The sequence below is a fragment of the Nematolebias whitei genome, chromosome 14 (genome assembly GCF_014905685.2).
Source record: "Nematolebias whitei isolate Nwh7 chromosome 14, NemWhi1, whole genome shotgun sequence".
Classification (NCBI taxonomy): domain Eukaryota; kingdom Metazoa; phylum Chordata; class Actinopteri; order Cyprinodontiformes; family Rivulidae; genus Nematolebias; species Nematolebias whitei.
In genome coordinates this window covers 24,189,330-24,211,876 of record NC_056511.1, presented here as the reverse complement: position 1 = coordinate 24,211,876, position 22,547 = coordinate 24,189,330, and the positions used below count along the sequence as shown (strand labels likewise).

The following is a 22,547-nucleotide window of genomic DNA, read 5'->3' as shown; positions in this document are numbered from 1 at the left end:
TGAATGTAACTTGTAACACAACGCATTATAGAAATGTAGTGTAGTAGAAAGTACAGATACTTAATGTAAAATGTAGTGGAGTAAAAGTCAAAAGTACCCATGTTTAACTCTACTTAAGTAAAGTACAGATACATGAAAAGTGTACTTAAGTACAGTAACAAAGTACTTGTACTTGTACTTCGTTACATCCCACCACTGTAGGAAACACACATGTACAGAGTTACTGTACTGATGTGTTTTATGTTACATTCAATCCACATAAGAAGAGAACCTGAAGAAAATAAAAATTGTCGCTGACGTGTAGTATTACTCCCGGTCGGTAGGGGCGCGTCAACATTTCTCTTAAGGGCCGACTCCGACAGGAAGAGTCATTCTCGATAAGAAGAAGGCGGAAGAGTGGTTCTAATCTTATCAACTGTGTCGCACGTAGTGTCCATCTTATGGTTGGATTTTGGTAAGTGGCTTTTTGTGACCTTTTCGGTGCGAACTTTTTGTGTATATCTAAATAAATAAAAAATGTATCTAAGTTGTTGCTGAAACATTCTAAGGATCCCCGGGTTGACGTGAACTCCATTTTGTCGAGCGTGAAACCAACGAAATGTACCCGCTAGCTTCACGAAGCTAAAATTAGCATCAAGACGAGGATCCCGGCCTGCCTCCCCGTGTTTGTGTGGCTAAACTTAACCCAACCGAAGCAACGCGTTAATGTATTTATTACATAAGTGTTCGGGTTTATTTATTGAAACGTTTAATCTAATAAATGAGTTTAAAGGCTCCAAACTGGAGTTAAAAACACGGGCCGAGTCAGAACAGAAACACAAGTAGCAGCCACCATAAACTGTCAACGCATGGTTCTTCGCATTAAATCGTTGAAACATAAGTTCTCACGTTAATGTAGTAATTTATTGATTTACATTTTGCGTCGTGTTATTCGACTTGATGGCATCAGATTAGTATAGCTTATTTAGCGTGCTGCTAATTTACACTTAATTTAAATTGCCTCACTGACGTCAACAAGGGGGATGTTTTTTTGTTTTTTTTCCGGTTTAGCCATCCATCCATTATCTTTGACCCAACTGTTGGTTGTCATAAATGTCCAGTGTTTGCCACACTTTTTGTGTAAGAAGTTGAAAGTAAAAATACTGTTAGAGTAGATAAATAATAATAATAATTTAATAGCTGCTTCATGCAGATGATTTAATGTATAAGCTATAAAACAACTCATGATATAAGGTGCATATTGATGGCATTTTGTGGATGGGTTTTAATGCAGTGAATAGCTAATAGAAATGATGCTTTAGGCAGTATCTAGTTCACTGACCCTTAATCTTTAAAATAAATGCCATGACTATCATTATATTTGTTGTTTAGGTGAGCTGATATGATTGTCTGGCTAGCTAGGGCTGAGCAATGTGGACCAAAATTAATATCTTGATATTTTAACAAAAATGGCGATATATACCGACCCCCCCCCCCCCCCCCCCACCAAAAAAAAAAAAAAAAAAAAGGTCACACTAATATTTCATTGGACCACCTTTTAGCTTTGTTTACAGCATGCATTCACTGTGGCATGTTTCGATAAGCTTCTGCAATGTCACAAGATCAATTTCCATCCAGTGTTGCTTTAATTTTTCACCAAGATCTTCCATTGATGACTTGGCATGATGGGTGCATCACTTCACCTGCCTCTCTTCTTACCCTGATGCTCCCATCACTCTGGAACAGGGTAAATCTGGACTCATCAGACTACATGACCTTCTTCCATTGCTCCAGAGTCCAATCTTTTTGCTCCCTAGCAAATTGAAGCCTTTTTTTTTTTTTCTGGTTAGCCTAGTGGTTTTCTTAAGGCTACACAGCTGTTCAGTTCCCTTTGCATTGTGTGTGTGGAAATGTTCTTACTTTCACTATTCAACATAACCCAGAGTGCTTCTGTTGTTTTTCTTCAATTTCATTTCACCAAACATTTTAAGTGATCTCGCCGATCACGATCGTTCATGATTTTTTTCCGGCCACATTTCGTCCTCTAAGACGACGGGTCCCCACTATCCTTCCAGTTTTTAATAATGCGATGGACAGTTCTTAACCCAATCCCAATTTTAGTAGTTTCTGCAAACTCTTAGATGTTTTCTCTGCTTGATGCATGCCAGTGATTTGACCCTTCTCAAACAGACTGACATCTTTTCCACAATCACGCAATGTGTCTTTCGACATGGTTGTTTAAGAAATGAGAAGCAACTCATTGTACCAGTTGGGGTTAACTTGTTGCCAGCTGAAAAATAATCGCCCATGCAGTAATTATCCAATAGGAGGCTCGTACAAGCTTTGTACCAATACCATACCATACCAATTTATTTATAAAGCACTTCAAACAGTGACAAAGCACACCAAAGTGCTGTACAGGGACAAACAGAACAAGCACACAGCAACAGAATAGTCACACAGGCACATTTATTAACAAACAGTTGTAACTCTACAAAATAAATGTCTAAAAAATAAAATAAACTTTTTTCCCTCTAACAAAATCAAAAACACAGCTGTGTACTTAAAATGTAAACAGAAAAGATAAAGCAAAACTGAACAGCCTACAATATTTTTACTGTCTTGTTTTTACATCTAAAATAAATATTTTTCAAATAGTCTATTTATAAACTTCTGCTTTTACTGCATGTGTTTCTCTTTTGATACAGCTGGGGGTATTGTTTCAGGGACACGTTGGCTCAAACTTTGTGTTTCATCTTCTGACTCTCAGCATATTCTGTCGCGTGGAAACTCTTCAAATAAAACAAGTTAGATGTGCTCCCACCGCTAGTTGGAACGACTCTCCGTCACATTTTGCAGCACACTGAAACCTGCAGTTTATCGGATCTTGGATAGCCGAACCACTTCCACGCTGCCGAATTAGTTTTTCCTCTCAACAATTATGTCATCTGCTTTGTCTTCGCTTGTGAAAGCTTGTTCACTCACATTCTGAAGGCTCCAGTGCACTCATGCGTCCTGTCACCCTCGCGAAAACTGTGTGCACTGTCCGCAGAGGGTTGAGACTTCATACTCGAGCCTCCATGTGAAGCGGCTGCAGAGTAGCTCCACAGACAAGGGGCGTTTACCTTTGGGACAAATTGAGGTTGTTGATTGGTCATTTGCTAGTACGCCTACTAGATTGATTGACATGTCTCAAAAAAAAAAAAATTAGATGGCAGCCCCAGCTGCAGTGGTGTTCTGTTTTATATGTTGTTGTTGTTAAAAAAAAAAAAAAAAAAAGGGAAGCGCTGGCCTTGCAGCCCACACATCAGACCAGCACACCAGGAACTCTCCAGATCCTCCTGCAGCCACGTTGGACCTAATTTTAATTCGCTCGTGACAAGTTCCTTCATTTCTCCCCATTTTAATCATGGCGTCAATGGGGGAGGAGGAAGAGATCGCTTGCCTCTTGGGGGGGGGGGGGGGGGGTCAAAAGAAAAGGCCATTAAACCAGATCAGGGATGAAGAAGGGGAATTTAATACATTGGTGTCTCATACAAAACAGTTCGTCACCAGGCAGTTTAGTGTGCAACACTGAGTACACGTACGTGGTCGTAAAAATTGAGCTTTGCACGGACATGCCCTGTGGGCATCCGCTTCAACCCTACGGTACGTGCGGACCCACCTACTCACGAGTATACTGGAGGCTTGACAGTCATGGGCAGTCGGTTTGAAGCGAAAACTACGGGCGTTAGAGATTAGCCTAGCCTGCTACTGCTAGCGCCTTCTGGACTCGAGCTCTGGGTAACATCTACGTCATCGCACATTTATGTAGTTGTGCTGCACCTTGTTTCTGTCAGAGTTGAAACTTAAGTGGCCGCTTCAACCCGAACAGAAAAAAAAAAGTCTGTGAAACGCTGTAATCAAATCGAAATATCGAAAATGTGCTTAAAACTCATATCACCATTATTGAATAAAAGTATATTGCGACATATATCTATATCAAATTATTGTCCAGCCCTACATTTATCCCACCTGTGTAAATGGAGCCTAACAAAGACTGTAACAAACCCCTATTGTGTGGATTTGATAGTACAATCTGCATGTATTTAGCTTAGCTCAGCAGCTGAGATAACCTACATGCAAAGCTGACCCATAGCTTTATAATTCTATCCCCCGCATTTTTTTTTTTTTTTTTTTTTTTTTATTGTGGAAGCTCCTCAGATGAGTAGTATGGATGTTTTGTGCCTACTGAATGAGAAACAAATTGCCCCTCGGGGATAATAAAGAATCTTGAACTTGATGGCCGCTTGCTGTTAACGGGGCTGAGTGATGCAATAACAGCAGCTTTGAGGAAGCCATTTTTGTGAAGTGAACCCGTTCATCGTTAATCGGGGCGGGGGTCTCCGTGTTCAACAGTGATTATTCTGGTTAAAGATTCATGAGTCCAACAGCCTCAGGGTAGAAGCGAATGAGGCTACCTGTATAAATAACGCTCAAATAAAATAAGAGATTGTCTTACTCGTTAGAGCAGTGGTGCTCATTCTTGGGTCTTGAGGGCCCCTGTCTTGCATGTTTTCGATGTTTCTCTGCTTTGACACGCCTGATTTGAATAAATGAACAATTAACTGGTTTCTGCAGAACTTGCAGACCTGCTGAATAGCAGGGAAATGACAAAAATATGCAGGATAGTTGCCCTCGGGAACCAGGATTGGGCACTCCTGTGCTAGAGCGACTGAAATCGGTCGTGTGACTATTGCGCGCCAGCATGTCGGTAGACTCCAAAGGAAAAAAAATGTATAAATTGTCAGAGTAGGCGGCGCCAGCCACTTAAGTAAATGGCGATATAGCCGCCTGTTATTGATAAGGAAGACAGCCAAGTTGAAAGAAATAGTCTGAACTGGGGTAGGCGATATGGCTCAAATATAAAATCGTGATATTTCAGAGCATTCTGATGGTAATGATAAATTTCGTAATATAACAAAAAACAGAAATCATGTTATTAATTTGACAAAATTAACATGTTACTTTGTGGTTATTATATAAAAACAAAAAAAACAACGGGTTAATTTTACTGAAATTACTTTATGTAGTAAAGTATTCAGTCTCAAAGTATAAAAATAAAAATGATCCTTTTGTTATTTAAATTTAAAAAGTATGCACAAAATATATTCAAAAAGCGTTCAATACAAAAACAACTGGACTTTATTTGTAACAGAAGACGTTTCGCTCCTCATCCGAGGAGCTTTCTCAATTCAAAGAGCAGAGAGTGAGAGATACAGGTTATAAGGCTGAGTGAGATAAGACACACACACACATAAGACACACACACACACACATATATGTAGATTGGCAGTTCACACCTAAAAACCTAAACAGTAGGTCTTTTGTTCCTCTAATTCACAGTCGAGGCCCTTCTGTTTCCATCAGGTGTGAAACCGGCTGGGAATCTGTTTTAAAGTTGCATTATACGTTTTTGAAAGTGGAAATCTGAGGCCTCCTCCTCTGTTAAGAGACGGCTTTTCTCTTTTTACATAAATTGCTTCCTTCACCCCCCTCTCAAACCATCTGTGTTCTCGGTCCAAAATGTGCACATTTTGGTCCTCAAAAGAGTGTCCCTTATCTGTGAGATGGAGGTGAACAGCTGAGTCTTGTCCTGTGGAGCTGGCTCTCCTGTGTTGAGCCATGCGTCTGTGAAGAGGCTGTTTAGTTTCTCCAATGTAGAGGTCTGGACAGTCCTCGCTTCACTGGACCTCATACACTACACCACTCTGTTTGTGTATGGGTGTTTTGTCCTTAGGGTGGACCAGCCTCTGTCTGAGAGTCCTGCTGGGTTTGAAATGTACTGGGATGTTGTGTTTGTTGAAGATCCTTCTGAATTTCTCTGATACTCCAGCAACATAAGGGATGACAATGTTTTTACGTGTGTTGTTCTCCTTTTTCTGTTTATTGGTGTGTTTTGTAGATTTCCTCTCTGACTTGACAAAAGCCCAGTTAGGATATCCTCATGTTTGAAGAGCTTCTTGAACGTGTTTCAGTTCCTTTTCCTTCCCTTCTGTCTTTGTGGGGACGCATTCGGCCCGATGTTGTAAAGTTCTGATGACAGAGAGTTTGTGTTCAAGTGGATGGTGGGAGTCAAACAGAAGATACTGGTCTGTGTGGGTTGGTTTCCTGTACACTTCAATGTTGAGGCTGTCCTCTCTCTCCATCTGAACCAAACAGTCCAAAAAAGGCAGCTTGTTGTCGTTTGCATCCTCTCTGGTGAACTTGATGTTGTTATCGACCGAGTTAATGTGTCTGGTGAACGCTTCTATTTCCTTGGCTTGGATTTTGACCCAGGTGTCATCCACATGACGGAACCGATGGCTTGGCTTTGTTCCCTCATAGGAGTGTAGGGCTCTCTGTTCCACTTCTTCCATGTAGAGATTGGCAACAATGGGTGACACTGGAGATCCCATGGCACAGCCGTGCTTCTGTCTGTAAAAACTGTCATTAAACTTGAAATAAGTGGTGGAGAGGCAGATATCCATCAGGGTGCAGATCTGGTCTGGGGTGAAGTTGGTCCTGTTGATTAAGTCCTTGTCTTGTAGGAGTTGTTTTCTGACGGTTTCTACTGCTTCAGAGATGGGTATGCATGTGAAAAGAGAAGTCACATCATACGATACAAGGGTTTCTCCTGGGGTTAGTTTCAAGTGTTGAACTTTGTTAGCAAAATCAATGGAGTTCTTTATGTGATGAGGTGTGTTTCCAACAAGAGGAGCTAAAATATCAGCCAGATGTTTAGCAATATATTGTATGTCACTGAGTTCATTTTGAATTCATCATGTCCTGGATGACTGAGAATCTTCACCAGCATATGCACAAAATATAGATCGATAAATCCACCACAAAAACTAAAGTGCAGGTGATGTTTCTCAAAATAACTAAATAAACTAAAGCTTAAGATCTGTTGAGCATAAATGTAACGTAAAACAAAATTGATGTTACCTTTTGTGTTTCCCCTAGTTAACTTGCCATGGCGGGGTGCTCGTCTCATCCATGATTTTTGTTGACGGGGGTACAGAAACGTCTTGAGTGCAGCTTTTACCAACAGTTTTCTTTTGGGGGGAATAAGCATGAGGGAAGAGGCGCCTTTAGCTTTTTAGCTAGAGCACCTGTATTGCGCACTGCTAGCGCTTAGTGTGGCACGTTTGATTTGTGCACTGTTTATACAGACAGTTTTTGAGTGCGTGTGTGTGTGGGGGGGGGTTGTTCAGCTTGAGAGAAGAGGCAGCATGAGTGCTGCTTTTTAGCTATAGAGCCTGTATTTCGCGCTGCTAGCTTAGTGCTATGTCAGTGGCAGGCGGGCAGCTGTGGCTGAGTGGTTAGAGCAGCCGTCCTCCAATGCGAGAGTTAGGGGTTCGAATCCACCAGCAGTCACATGTCGAAGTGTCCCTGGGCAAGACACTGAAACCGTCATAGCCTCTGATGTGTGTCCCATCAGTGTATGAATGTGATCTAAAGCACTGATTAGTCTCTTTAGAATGATTTGTTCAATTAGCTTTGTAGAGATTTAGTAGAGTGCTGTATGAATGGGTAAATGAGGACACAGATTGTAGCGTAAAGCACTTTGAGTGTCTTGAAATAAGATAGAAAGGTGCTATATAAGTACAGTCCATTTACCATTCAGTGCTGGGTGGGGCAAGTTCAGTTTGGTAGGCGGGGTGCTCAGTTCTGTTGATGGGGTGGGGCACCCCGCTTGTATAATGGTAGGGGAGACACTGCTTTAAATGAGCTATAACTCCCAAAACTTGTAACAAGGTGATCAGCTGACCCTGAAACTTGTGGCGTTTCAGCTTCCTCGCAGGAATGATTCCAATTCTCTGATGCTCTCTTTGATCACCTGACTCGTTTCTTGGTCCACGGACTGACTGTGGAACTATGAGACACAGCTGACCTGCACGTGTTTGTACCGAAGTTGGGGTGGAGGGTGGGATAAAAAGCTGAGTTGCGCTGGTCGGGGGAGGGAGAGACAGTTGAGCTGTCACTGTCTGTACCCGCAGTTTAGAGCTGGATGGAGAAACGCAGCAGACACGCAGCAGAGCTGCGCATTTTGTTTTTAGCATTTTAGCTAGCTAGCATTGTGCTCGACTAATTAGCGTTATGCCAATACCGACTGGTGGATGGGGAGTGCGCATTTCGGTAGTTCGGTGCGCTCGGTTCGGTTAACGGGGCAGGGCAAACACTGACGTACTTGCGTCATGAAATTAGCATATCATGATATGGTTGGAACTGGTTTTCAACCAGTTTGACAAGACTGTCAACAAGGAAGAGGGCCGGCAATGGAGGAGGAGCGTACCAAAGAGACCATCTAATCACAAGCAGAACTGGTTTGTTCCACTTTGGAGTAAGCTGTTGGGGGAAGAATCAGTTTTGTTGTTTCCTTGACGATGAAGCCTTCTGGATCGAAGTTGAAACGTTTCAGCACAAAAAAAAAAAAACTGTCCAGATGACCTGACTGAAAAATGTTGGATTTTACACCTGGATTATTGAACATGGACTTTGTTGATATCATGATATAATTTATTTTCCCAGGCAAGCTTTTTTTTTTCGTATTATTATACGAAATATTGTGAACGATATGATATGGCCCAGCCTTAGTCTGAACTCCACAAATTGCAGCAGAAACAGGATAGATCATATATTGTTGAATTTTGTTAAAATAATAAATAAAATATATTTTTTAATTTGTTTATAGATTATACATAGACTTCCAGAGATGGTTCGAACAGAATTTGGACCGCCACGCTTAAAGCCCAGGTAATCTCTCAGCTATAATCTTACAATTTAATAAGCCTTTGCTTTGGTTTTTATTTATTTGAATGATTAAAGTTAAATGCAAATGGTAATTTTACACAATGATTTGAAATATACAGGTCCTTCTCAAAAAATTAGCATATTGTGATAAAGGTCATTATTTTCCATAATGTAATGATAAAAATGAAACTTTCTTATATTTCAGATTCATTGCACACCAACAGAAATATTTCAGGTCTTTAATTGTTTTATTACTGATGATTATGGCATACAGCTCATGAAAACCCAAAATGCCTGTCCCAAAAAATTAGCACATTTCATCCCACCAATGAAAGACAAGTGTTTTTAATACAAAAAACGCCAACCTTCAAATAATCATGTTCAGTTATGCACTCAATACTTGGTCGGGAATCCTTTTGCATGAATGACTGCTTCATTGTGGCGTGGCATGGAGGCAATCAGCCTGTGGCACTGCTGAGGTGTTATGGAGGCCCAGGATGCTTCGATAGCGGCCTTAAGCTCATCCAGAGTGTTGGGTCTTGTGTCTCTCAACTTTCTCTTCACAATATCCCACAGGTTCTCTATGGGGTTCAGGTCAGGAGAGTTGGCAGGCCAATTGAGCACAGTAATACCATGGTCCACCATTTACCAGTGGTTTTGGCACTGTGAGCAGGTGCCAGGTCATGCTGAAAAATGAAATCTTCATCTCCATAAAGCTTTTCAGCAGATGGAAGCATGAAGTGCTCCAAAATCTCCTGATGGCTAGCTGCATTGACCCTTGATAAAACACAGTGGACCAACACCAGCAGCTGACATGGCACCCCAGACCATCACTGACTGTGGGTGCTTCACACTGGACTTCTGGCATTTTGGCATTTCCTTCTCCCCAGTCTTCCTCCAGACTCTGGCACCTTGATTTCCGAATGACATGCAAAATTTGCTTTCATCTGAAAAAAGTACTTTGGACCACTGAGCAACAGTCCAGTGCTGCTTCTCTGTAGCCCAGGTCAGGTGCTTCTGCCGCTGTTTCTGGTTCAAAAGTGGCTTGACCTGAGGAATGCGGCACCTGTAGCCCATTTCCTGCACACGCCTGTGCACAGTGGCTCTGGATGTTTCTACTCCAGACTCAGTCCACTGCTTCCACAGGTCCCCCAAGGTCTGGAATCGGCCCTTCTCCACAATCCTCCTCAGGGTCCGGTCACCACTTCTCGTTGTGCAGCGTTTTCTGCCACACTTTTCCCTTCCCACAGACTTCCCACTGAGGTGCCTTGATACAGCGCTCTGGGAACAGCCTATTCGTTCAGCAATTTCTTTCTGTGTCTTACCCTATTGCTTTAGGGTGTCATTGATGGCCTTCTGGACAGCTGTCAGGTCGGCAGTCTTACCGATGATTGCGGTTTTGAGTAATGAACAAGGCTGGGAGTTTTTAAAAGCCTCAGGAATCTTTTGCAGGTGTTAGTAGTTATGTCGTTGATTCAGATGGTTAGGTTAATAGCTTGTTTAGAGAACCTTTTCATGATATGCTAATTTTTTAGGACAGGTATTTGGGGCTTTCATGAGCTGTATGCCATAATCATTAGTATTAAAACAATTAAAGACCTGAAATATTTCTGTTGGTGTGCAATGAATCTGAAATATAAGAAAGTTTCATTTTTATCATTACATTATGGAAAATAATGACCTTTATCACAATATGCTAATTTTTTGAGAAGGACCTGTACAATGTATATGTTTTAATCATTTATATATTTGTGTGCCCTCCCAGACCCTATGGAGATGGTCGTGGACATAATGAGGGAAGTTACAGCCCTGGCTCCAGAAGTCGAAGCGACGGCCAGGGCTACACCGAGAAGCCCCCTCCCAACTGGAGGGATTCCAAAGGTAGAGGACGAGGACGGCCGCCGGTCGACAGAAGAGAAATGGAAGAGCAAAGAGAGTCTCGTTTTAATCGTTGGAGGCCATCCTCCTCATCCCACCCTCCCAAAATGGGGCCACATTCTAGTCAGCGGAGGTCGCCCCCACCTAGGCTGAATCGCCCCTCGCAAGATCAGCGTCGCCCATCCCCTCACGGTTCTGCTCAAGGACACCAGAGTCAAAGGGGCCCACCTTTCTACGGTCATCCCTCAGATCATAGATTCTCTTCCCCAAGACATTTTCGTGGCCACCCAGCTGACAGGAGGCCAGGCTCTGCGCCACCCTACCAGGGATCTTTCAGGGGTCCCAGAAGACAGCCTGGGTTTCCCCACGAGCGGAGTCGAGACCCTCATCAAAGAGGAAGGCCCTATATGCCGTCAAGTCGTGGCATGAAGCGCTGGAATGAGCCTGGATCGTTCTCTTTGTCACACAATGGGCAGCACCGGCCCCCTGGGCCACAGAGGAGTCCCAGGGAGATGCCTGGGAGAGGCTCATGTCCAGAGAGGTATAGAAGCGAACCGATTCCCCAAGCTGGGTAAAATGATAATGGAGGAGGCCAGAAACTGGTCACTTCTCCCAGTCACAAATATTCTAATGATCAGCTCTCCTCCAGCTCATGTTTGTTCTAGTCAGTAAAAATGAGTCTGATTTTTAAATGTGACGTTAAGAGGAGTGTTGCATCTGTAATTCCCCTTTGAAAGTTTACCCCTGCTACCTACCGGTATTTGATTCTGTCGGCTTGTGAAAGGGCTGCATTTAAGATAAAAGTTAAAACTTCCCCGTCCCACTTAAAATGGCAATGGATTTGTCATTGTAATGATTTTTTCTATTGTTTGATGGAAATGCAGGTGGTCGTCTGAACAAGACTCCAGGCGGCAGCGTGGTCCTGCGGAGAGGCAGGGCAACCGATCCCACAGCCGAGAGAGGGCACAAGATGTCCCTCATCCGCCCCCTCACAGATTCCCCTCATGGAAAAGAGGTCCATCACCATCATCATCTTACCACAGGAACCTTCAGGACAGACAAATGTCAGGACCCCATAAGAGGAGGCTATCGGGTCCTGAACTGCAGCATGGCAGTCTAAAATACCCCAGGAGAGAGAGACCTCAGCTGATGAGTCTACCCAGGCCATTTAGCGGTCCACCCTTGTCTTATAGGGGTAGAGGTTACCTAGTTAGAAGTCGGCAAATCGGAGCCGAGTCTCTTATGAGGCTGAGAATACCCATGAATGCGAGACCCAGGCTTCGTCTGGGTGACATGGCTGCACGGGGAAATGCCAGTTCTGTTTTTACTCTCAGGAAGAGGCGTTTCCCACTAAAGGCAGTTCCTCTGAAAAGGCTGGAGCCAAGAAAGCCCAAACCACAAGACTCGCCCTCCAGAGAGGAAGACAAAGCCAGCAAATCCTCAAGAGACTCTGGCTCAGGAAAAGAACAGGTGGAGTCTCGCCGATCCTTGAGCAAACACAGGTACGGTATTTTTCTTGTAGCGCTGTTCGCAGGGGCTTGATGATGATGATGATTAGGAGGTCAAGAAAGAATGTGTGAAAGGGGTGCCGGCTGTGGAAAATGGAGATATCATGATGAGCTAAATGTGATTCGTTTGATGCAAAGCCACAACATTCTCAAACGCCGCCCAAACTGCGTGCTACATGATTTTAAAATACCTACCACTCATATGGGATGAAGAAGCACTTTAGACTCCAAATATTGTTAAAGCTGGCCAGTTAATCCTGAAGAAAACGCATAAAAGATGCCTAATATGGCTTGAGGCAACTGTTAGTTGAGCTGAAGAAATCTGGCACTCGGCGCCTAAAGCTCAAAGTTGCTTTCCCTGCATGTTGTGAAGACCTCTTTGCTCTCAGTACCATACATCACAATGTAAAATTACATTTCCATTGGCAAAGCATGCTGTGAAGAGGACTAACAGAAACTGCCAAGGAGCTGCTTAAAAATGACTGGGAACTGGTCGATCGCCCTTCAGTTAATAATGCAGCAGCGTCGTTTCCTTATCAGCAACTTTTGATGGCCTCTGTTAAAGCAAGACACAAAATTTACAAGCAAGTGGATTGAGGATTTTCCTAGATCCAAGTCTGATCTGGAGTTATCCCATAGCCAAGTTGGATGGTGACAGACGACAAAATAATGCAAGAAATGTTTGGAACACTGCTTGCCCCTATTAAAGCTGGCTGGCAACAAACAAATGTATTCTTACCAATAGCCCAACTATAATTTGTACTTGTAAGGTTTACAAATAATATCACTGGTTATTTGATGAACCAGAGTGCCTATATGTTAAGCTTATATTTTCAAGACCACCCCCCCAATTTTTTTATTTTTTACAGAAATGTTAAGCAAAGTAAAATTCAAAATGAAGCTAATTGATCCGAGAAGAAGTACTTTCTCAAACTTCAGTCCACATTTTTTCCCCATGGTGCCTCATCAGTTCCTTCTGAAGTCCATCGATGAAGAGGATCCAGATTACCTTCTTGTTCTTCGTCCCCACTAAATTCTCGACTTCTCTGGAGTCACAAGAAGCATTTCTGTATTTCCCAAGCTGTCAGGCTTGCAGCAAATCATCTTTTCAGAGCTGAATAATCATACTGAACATTACTTGTTCAAATGATCCCGTAATGAAGTCAACTCTGCAACCATCAAACTGCAAGGTGGACGGATGTATTTGAGTGCAGGATTGCTGCTGTGAAGTGTGCCGTTACAGAATAAATTGCTAAAAAGGCCACAAAAGAATATTGTCAAATTCTCAGAGGGATGATGTGCAAATGTTGAAGATGAAACGGATTTAAGAAAATTGTCTTGATAAACTTAAGCAAAACAAAAATAGACCTCAAGTTACTTGATGCTGCATCAAGATGGTTTTCCTCACAACACTGTGTTCCATTTTCATCTGAGGGATCGGATCAGCCAGCATTTCTTATTTCATATCTCATGCAACCCTAAGTCTAGTCAGAAGTTCGCATCATTGAGCCTGGAAATAAAACCATCACAAGCCTTTTTACCAGCCTCTTGCAACTTTCTGGCACTGAACGTGTCTAAAGCAGAGCTGTTTATATCCACCTGCAAAGTTAAAGCCCTGAGTTTGATGGAAAGACGTTCTACAGGAGTTCTTGGTCCTTTATCCTACTGAAATGGAGAGTGCACACACCATCCTGTAAAGTCTGCTTGGCTTGTCTGTAGACTTTGACCTCTGAGTCATCCTGAGTGTCTGGATTAAAAGAAGAGGAAGAGATTAAACAATATTGACACCTCCTTTTGTGGATTGTCTTGAAACTCGCTCTGATGGCATCTAAAACCCAGCTGTGGAGAAGAATCTGCTGAGCTCACCAAGTATCTTACATTTGCACACATCTTCAAGATGATCCACCTCAAAGTTGGTATCATGTCCCTTGGATCGTTAACTGACAGAGGAAAACTGAAGGAACATCTAGGATCAGCTAAGTCTGATCATAACATAACGTCGTCCCCCCCCCCCCCCCCCCAAGGTTGTCAAGGATTGATAGAAGACACGATGTGAACTAGACCACTATCTTTGAATCCTCCAGGATTTGGCCATTCTAACAATTGATGAGTAAACGGAGAAAGCTCAGATTGATTCAGGGTACAAAAATAGGAGTAAAGAAGCATGGACATTCCATGGTTTTTGTAAGTACCCAAATGATGTGTGGCTTTATAACTTGACTGCCTGCAAAACACTATTTATTACTCGTTAAAACTGTTATTACCATTAACAGCTGATGGGGTAATGTAGTCTTCCTTAAATTGTGCTTTTTTTATCATTTGAAAATTGTTACTGCTGCAGGAATGATTAAGCAAAATTCAAACGTGATCTGACGTTGGTCTCTCTCCTCAGGTCTTCTCCCATAGAGAAACGGGATCTTGTAGTTTTGTCTCACTGGCCACCGAAACCAAGCTCTTCCTCCAAAGATGCTTCACCTCCTAAAGGTCACAGCCCAAAGTCAAAGACTGGTAAACCAACACTTTGTGGTCGAGTCTTTATCGTTATTGTACGTCTGTTGAAAGGTCTCTGTCAGTATGTCCATAAACTTTCTCTTGTCTTTCCCATAACTTCTGATCCACTCAAGATAATTTAACGAAACTTCTTGCACATTATGCACCATTAGCAGATGGGAGTGTCTCGTAGGCATGTCACGATAACAAATTTTGCTGGGCGATTGTCTCAGAAATTATTGTGATAAACGATAATGTTTTAAAATTTGACAATAATTTGTAATGTCAAATTTAAGAGGAAATGTTTGTTAATTTTGTGTGTAGTACCTTTTTTGACCACTTTATGGCAGTATAAGACTGTTAGAACTGAAGGATGGATAGTAAGGGAGCGAGCATTGTCTCTTTAAGAAAAATGGGAGGGAGGCTCCTTGACGTGACATGGGCTTTCTCTCGTTCCTGTTTTTCGGTTCTCAAAATGGCGGACGCTTGGTGTGGTTTGAGCTCTTAAGCATAGCATTTTTCACACAAAGCTTTTAATAAAAAATCAGTGAACAGGTTCTCAGCTTCTTTTTTCAGAGAAAAACAACTTTACATGAAGGCACGGGTTTCAACCGTGAATTTTGGAGCTTTGACAAGATGGAAGTTTTTGCCTGAGGTCGGCCTGTTAGCTTAGCTTATAGCTTAGCTTCTCAGCTTAGCTGCTTTTAACGATCCTAAAACACGATTTTGGACAGTTAAAACAGATTTTAAAGAGAAAGAGAGGGGTCAGTGAAGAGCACTAGAGTTGAACCTTTTGTCATCCAGTGTCTTCAGTAGAAAGAGAGAGACACGAAGAAACGATAAATCCGATAAATGAAAATGAGGTTGATAATTTTCATTAATCGTGGGATTAATTGATTTATTGTTATTGCAACAGGCCTAGTAGCTCGTACACTTCATCACCCCAGATCCAAGGTCCCAAATCAAAGTCAAAGTTAAACCACGGTCTTGGCTTGTACGAGACATTGCTATAGATTGCTATACAGTAGTCCCTCACTTATCGTGGGGGTTACGTTCCAGACACCCCATTGATAGTAGGGACGTTGTATTTATATATATTTTAAGGCTTTATAAACCTTTCCCACACTCTTGTAGGGCTGAGTACCGAACCGAGGTTCTTTTATTGCACCGACCGAACTGCACCGGTCGCTGTTTGTATTGAAACGTCACTCTTCTTTCGGTGTCAAGTTTCGGTATTGGCTGTAACGTGTCATGTGATTTCAGCATGCAGGCAGGCAAAACACCAGACGTATAACAGACTACACCCAGGTTACATCCAGAGCTGTATAGAGCTGCTGTACCTAATCTATGTATACTGTAATGTATGTCTATGGTGCTGGTGACGCCCACAGACGGGTTCACGTGTGCAGCGCGTGTTGTCGAACGGCTTTGACAACACATGAGCAGAAAGTTGCTCCGTGTTTTTCTGCGAGGAGAGTTCATTAGCCTCCCCCCTCCTCCTCTCATCATTAAAGTCAGCCTGTGAGAGCCTGAACGTCCTGATTCATTATCTCCACGACTGGACTCTTCATCAAAGAACTCCAAGGACGGCTCTGTGTGCTTCAGCTGGTGAGTTTACGTTTGTTAACACGTACTTCCCGGTGAAATAAATTATGATCCATGTAACGCTAACTTTAAGATATTAGTGTGTAAATTTATTTTATCTACGTAGCTAACTAAACTCAGAAGCTAACTAAAGATTGACAGTAACATAAATCTTAGCTTGTAAAACTGCTCATCCATCCAGTCAGCTGCTTAAACAGTTCACTAATGTTCACTGTTTATGTTCATGTTCTTCTCACAGGAGGTTCTGACCCTGATGTGAGGACAAAAGAAAAGCGAGGTGGGGCCACAGGACAGTCAGACTTTGTTGTTAAAAGTCTGCTGCTTTTTCTACAGTGGAGCTGCACAGTGGAGGTAAATTAAACTTTTTAAAGGATTTTGTTGACCAGTTGAGCTTTTATCGCTCAGCCTAGATAATGTTTTTTGAGTAATAATAACACAACCATGCTGGTGTTGTTTTGTTCTCATGTCAATTAGGGAGATGATCAGAGCCCTAAACCCCAGAGAATCACAGGGAAGATTCAGGCAGAGACACAGAGGTGCAGAAGTCTGCATCATCCCTACCTCATTGAATCCAGTGACCTGCTGGTGAAATGTGAGGGACACATTCAGTGCTATCAAACTGACAACCAGGTATCTGTGTGTGCAACAAGCATCATCTACAGCCTCAGAGTGAACATTTTCTACTGCTGGAGACACCATCAGCCAGGAGTGGGCTTGTTTGTGTCCACAGAAAGCAGACATGTTGATTTTTCTGAAGGAAAACTGTTAAGTGAAAAGATCCTCAGTGTGTAGCAGTGAGCATTAGACACTGATGTGTCACTGGTTTGTAACTGGTCTTTTGACCTGGAAATTATTTGTTTGTTATGTAAGAAAACTGCTTGGAATAGAAAAATACCAAAGTTTAAAAATAAAACTCACAATTTGTACTGTAATGTGTAACGTAATTTTATTCTTGTTAGAATTAATTGTAATTACAAAATTGGTACCGAAAAAAGAACCATCCAGGAACCGACACCGAAGTGAAGGTACCGACACCGGTACCGTTTTTTTTTTATTTTTTTAGAAAGGTACCCAGCCCTACACTCTTGCAGTGTTCTTAGCCCTGTTCTAAACCATAAAAAGCTATAAAAAAAAAAAAAGCACAGCATGTCATGCTCTCACCTCTGCTCTCTACCACGCCCACTTCTCTGCAGTCACACTCATGCTCATCACCTGCGTCACTCCCAATCTCACTCCTGCTGCACTTATTCGCTGCGCTTCTTAAGCACTACCCAGTCTCTGCTTCCATGCCAGATTGTCTGATCGCCTTGTGCCTGAATTATTCATCATTTTTGTTCCTGCTCTCGTTCCTAAAGGCTTGGTTTAGGTCGCGCTTGATTAATTTACATAATCTATGCCGCTCGTGTAGCCCACTCAGGTATAAGTCAAGACACCCCCCACCCCCTCCTTTCTTCTTCCGAGGCTGTCGTGCATCCGCCTGCTGTGCGTCTCTGGGATACGACGGGAAACGACAGACCCCATCCCCTGCTCCCTCTTTCTCTGCTGTGACAGTCAGCCTCAGAAAGAGAAAGGAGGTGGCGGGGGTGGGGTCTGTCTGGTCATCTTGTCTTGCGTTGAAAACTGCAAAAGAGTGCAAAAGTCGAACTATAAAGTATCGAGGGACTACTGTATAATGGTTTGTCGGCGGGTGTGTAATGTGCTGTATGTTGTGCTCTTGTTCACTAAAGTTTTACACAAATGTTTTCTAAGCTTTGGCTCAAAACATCCTTTAAATTTTTTCTGTTTATTTTGCTTTAGACCGCAGCTCAGATGGAGAGACCACATCAACCAGGCGACGCTCGACTGATTCCAGATCGCCTGAAGACAGAAAATACTTGGAGAAGAGGGTGTTCAGGTACCATACACAATTTTACTGACGAGATGTTCTTGTCCAGTTTTCAGCCTCTTATCTAAAACAATGTAAAATACTGAAATATTACTCTAAAAAATGTTTGTTTTTTATTTAAAATATTATTATTTTGTTTTTTTAAAGACCACCCAACGTGATGCATGACACCAAAGCATCGAGGCCTTTTAGGAGACCAGGACCCATGCCTGTAAGTACAGGAATCCATGGACTGAATTTCTGTCTGGTTTTTGTTGTCTGTAAAGGGGGCGGCTGTGGCTGAGTGGTTAGAGCAGTCGTCCTCCAGTGCAAGAGTTGGGGTTCAATTCCACCAGCAGTCACATGCTTAAGTGTCGCTGAGCAAGACACTGAACCCCTCATTGCCTCTGTGCGTCTCATCAGTGTATGACTGTGTTAAAGCTCTGATTAGTCTTTATGCTGTATGCACAAAGACTAATCAGTAAATGAGGGCACAGATTGTAGTGTAAAGCATTTTGAGTATCTTGATTCAATAAGAGAGCTCTATATAAGTACAGTACATTTACCATTCCATTTAAAAAGGAAGGGGGGTATTTTGTGTGTGTGGTCTTGTTAAATCCAGTGTTTTCCCTACATTATCCAAGGAGGGCGCCCCACTGTCAACAGAACTGTGTCCCGCTGACCAAATCCCCCACTCTGCTCTGCGACTTCCTGACAGGGAGCAGAGATTGGTAGCTCAGACTCCAAACCACGCTCAATACAAACGTAGCGCTCCGCAATAATAACTAATGCCCCCCCACCACCACCACACACACACACACACACACACACTTCCAACCCCCGTCAACTGCCGGCACTACCATAGTGCTACGCTTCTTTCACCCAAGGGATTTTTGTATATAAAATCTGACATTATTAAATGTTAGTGTTCGTAACATCATCATTGTAAAGACGTTCAACTTAAGCAAAACCTTTTTTATTTGCTTTAATCTCTGGGATTGATTGTAACTGAATTGTCATGGTAAATCCTTGTAGCATCTTTTGGGGGAAAAATCGGCGTCACATTTTCATCTTTGCTTTTATGTATTTATTTTGGTGCAGTCAAACATGCCCCCCCCCCCCCCCCCCCCCCGGTCTAAACATATTTTTATGTCCGACTCTTCTCAAACTATCTCATAACCTCATAGTAACTTTACTAGACAATAAAAAATACACAGAATAAATCCAACTTTTAATCCCATATTTATCATTAAAAATATATATATATCATAAACTAATTAATTCCTCTCATTGTGTTTGTTTTTTTTTCCTTCTTTTTATCTTTACTACCAAACTTTAGATTTTGACATTAGCCCACAAGATGATGTTCCACCTTTTATATTTGAGAGCCTCCAAAAAAAAAGATTTTCAACTCTCAACCGGAAAAAGTTTCTTCCTCGGCCAGATTCTCTGCGGATTCCTGCCTCATCTCATCCAACAAAATTGTTTTAGTTTGGATGTAAAGAGCAAAACCTGGCTTGTAACGCGCACAAGTAAACATTAAGTTTTAAAAAGGTGTTTGACATGCATGCAGGCTGCAGCATGAAACACAGAGTGTCTGACTGCCGTCTGTTTATCTGAAGGCAGGAAGTGATTAAAGGCTGCACCTGCAGCTCGCTCGTGTTTCAGGGTCGGTACAGGTGGAAAACTATTTTTAAACTAGTGATTCTATCACGAGCAGAGTTTTAAAAATATTGTAATTATTAAACAAATAATAATTAGGAGAAAAAATGTCCCATGTTTGGAGATATGAGCAAATTGGACCAAAAACAAAGCCTCATTTTCTGCTGCTGGATCTGAAGGCTCTTCACAAAACTGAGGACTGGAATAAAAAAAAGTCTAATCATTTTGGATGAATTAATGAGGGGGAATGCTTTTTTTTTTTTTTTAGATATTGCCATAAGATAAACATTTTGAATTTATAAAACACTGGAGTTTATTTATTTATTTTTTTTTTTTACGCGAAGCATTAAAATAATCATTTAAATTTGATATTTTTATTTTAGACTGAAATAGTTCTAAAAGATAGACTAGTTTCTTGTGGGCAAATGAAAAGGTATTTTTAAGCAGTTAATCAGTTTTTCCAGAGGGTAAATGACTGAAAGCTGAAAGTTTGCACCAACAACAAAGATGCACGCTGAGCTTTGCTTCAATGTTGAAATTCACTGGAATTTATCAAATATTGTGTAAATGAATCTTTATAGATGTTTCCGTTTAGAGCAAGTCCATTATAGAGACATGAAGATTTGATAAGGACTAAAGGGTCTGTTTTTTACAGTTATGACATCTAATCTTTCATCATCGTGTTTTACAGAGGCAGAGATTTTCTGGTGGTCCAAGACACTCAGGCCCAGACCTGTCTGGACCTTTTAGAAGACCACTCATGGTAAACACTCCTGTTACAAGATCTCTTACTACTTCTGGAAGTTTATTTTTATGTACATCAACTCTAATTTCTTTGTAACTGTTTTCTTGTATTTATTAGGAGACTTTAGTCCCACGTCCTTTCTCAAACCAGAGGTCAATGTTCAGAAAAAGCTACAGCATCGTGTCCAAATACCGCAACATGAGAGTGATGCGTCAGCGTGTTCCCTACACCCGAGGACCCAGCCATCAACGCTAGTGACAACGCTCGGTAGGCTAAGAGCGGTGCGGTGCAGTTTTTAATAATTAGTTGCTCAAATTAATACAAACTTAATTGTGATCCAAACGCAGGTCCTTAATTCTACGAACAGAGTTGGGAAATCCTGAAGCTTTTTGTTCATCCACACCTTCAGAACCTGTTGAGTCACTTCAAGCCCGACCCATCTGCAGTTTGTGGAAGTGTTCTTGCTAACATGTGGTCTTTGGTAGAAGTGTTTCCTCCATCCTAAGAGTACTACTGTACTTAGTTTAGAACTTTTGTAACATATTATACTGTCTTGGTGTTTTTTTTTCTGGTGTTTTATGATTTGAAAGTTGTTGCGTTAAAAGATCTTGGAAGGCCTCATTTTACTTGGATAGTGCTAGTATTTGTTTAGTAGGCAGCGGTAGAATTCATTTTGTGTTGTGGCGTTTAAAGCTTGTATTGTGATCACGTACTGAGTTTGACATGAAATCAACAACTTGGGAGTCAAGAATTTTTTCTTAACTATTTCCACAAAAGTCACAATAAACGGATGTTTTTGAGAACCATGCAATGATTTTTTTTAACCCCCCCCCCCAAAAAAAACAAACAAACAAACAAACAAACAAACAAACAAAAAAAAACAACCCAACTTGTAATAAGCAAGTAATCCGGTAATGTGTAATATTTCATCCAACATTAGAATTCAGCTTTTAACTACTCTGGGTTTTACACACTTGAATTGGATTTTTTTACCTGTATTTTCCAGGCCTGGGTAACTGGGAGAACAATATTAGGATTGTTTTTATTTGTGAAAGTTAATCAGTCAACCTTTATTTATACAGGTAAATCCCATTGAGCCTTGAGGACTCATTTACAAGAGAGACCTGATTTCAACAAAGAAAGATGACAACAATGGACAACAGCAACAACAATAAGCAGTTATAAAAACTCATACTAGTTTTTTTTTTTGTTTTTTTTTTTTTTTTAACAAATAGGATGGCTAAAAGGAAAAAGGTAACAAAACAAAAAAAAAAACAGCTAGATTCCAAGACAAATGTATAAAACTAAAAACAGGAACATGTCTGCATTGGTCCCTGCCAGGAGTCCAACAGATTCTTAAAGCCACTTAGAGAGGTCAAGGTCGAGAGCTTCAAATCTTTTTGTAAGATATTCCAGGAAACAGGAGCGGAGTAGGATAAGGCCCTTTTGCCTAGTTCAGTCCTCACTGAGGGAACACTGCAGGTAATAATGTCCTGAGAGCGCACTCCGTAGCTGCACTCACGCAGAGACATGTAGGAGGAGATGTATGAAGGCAGCAGACCAAGAAGTGATTTAAAGATGAAAATGTACCAGTGAGAGAGTCTGCGTGAAGTTAATGATGTCCAGTTAACCAATGAATACAGGGTGCAGTGGTGGGTACGATAATCACAGCCAGTTATGAATCTTAGTGCACCATGATAGACAGCATCCAACATCTGCAGGGTTCTTATAGGAGCGTTCATGTAAATAATATCACCAAAATCAATTGAGGGAAGGAAAGTCACAGATACAAGGCGTTTTCTAGCATTCAGGGTTAGACAGGATTTGTTTCTGAAAAAGAAACCCAGTTTAACTTTCAGTTTCTTTACCAAGTTTTCCACATGGAGCTTAAAAGAAAGATGTGAGTCGACCAAGATACCCAAATATTTATAGGAATCAACAAACTCAATGGGGACACCATTTGAGGATAAAATCGGAGGAAGAACTGCTGGGACCAACTTCCTATTTGAAAAAAGCATCCCTTTGGTTTTTTCGGCATTTA

General features: G+C 41.7%; 2 protein-coding genes across 2 annotated transcripts in view; both read left to right on the top strand.

Moving 5' to 3' along the window:
- Positions 1–22,547, top strand: part of map7d2a (MAP7 domain containing 2a) — a gene marked incomplete at its 3' end in the record, with an annotated part of 93,801 nt that overhangs the window by 55,271 nt on the left and 15,983 nt on the right.
- On the top strand, positions 372–21,324 carry si:ch211-114c12.2 (uncharacterized protein LOC336578 homolog). Its single transcript, XM_037688018.1, has 10 exons — positions 372–454; positions 8,696–8,757; positions 10,520–11,173; positions 11,517–12,134; positions 14,533–14,648; positions 18,033–18,129; positions 18,268–18,331; positions 20,453–20,524; positions 20,624–20,773; positions 20,854–21,324. Exons 2-9 carry the CDS (start codon positions 8,717–8,719, stop codon positions 20,759–20,761), a joined length of 1,800 nt encoding a protein of 599 aa, XP_037543946.1. The 5' UTR covers positions 372–454; positions 8,696–8,716; the 3' UTR covers positions 20,762–20,773; positions 20,854–21,324.

Excerpts from the sequence above, each read along its gene's own strand:
- si:ch211-114c12.2 (XM_037688018.1), top strand. The coding sequence starts at position 8,717 with ATGGTTCGAACAGAATTTGGACCGCCACGCTTAAAGCCCAG. Across the intron at positions 12,135-14,532 it reads CGATCCTTGAGCAAACACAG|GTCTTCTCCCATAGAGAAAC; the intron begins GTACGGTATTTT and ends CTCTCTCCTCAG. Across the intron at positions 18,130-18,267 it reads TTGGAGAAGAGGGTGTTCAG|ACCACCCAACGTGATGCATG; the intron begins GTACCATACACA and ends GTTTTTTTAAAG.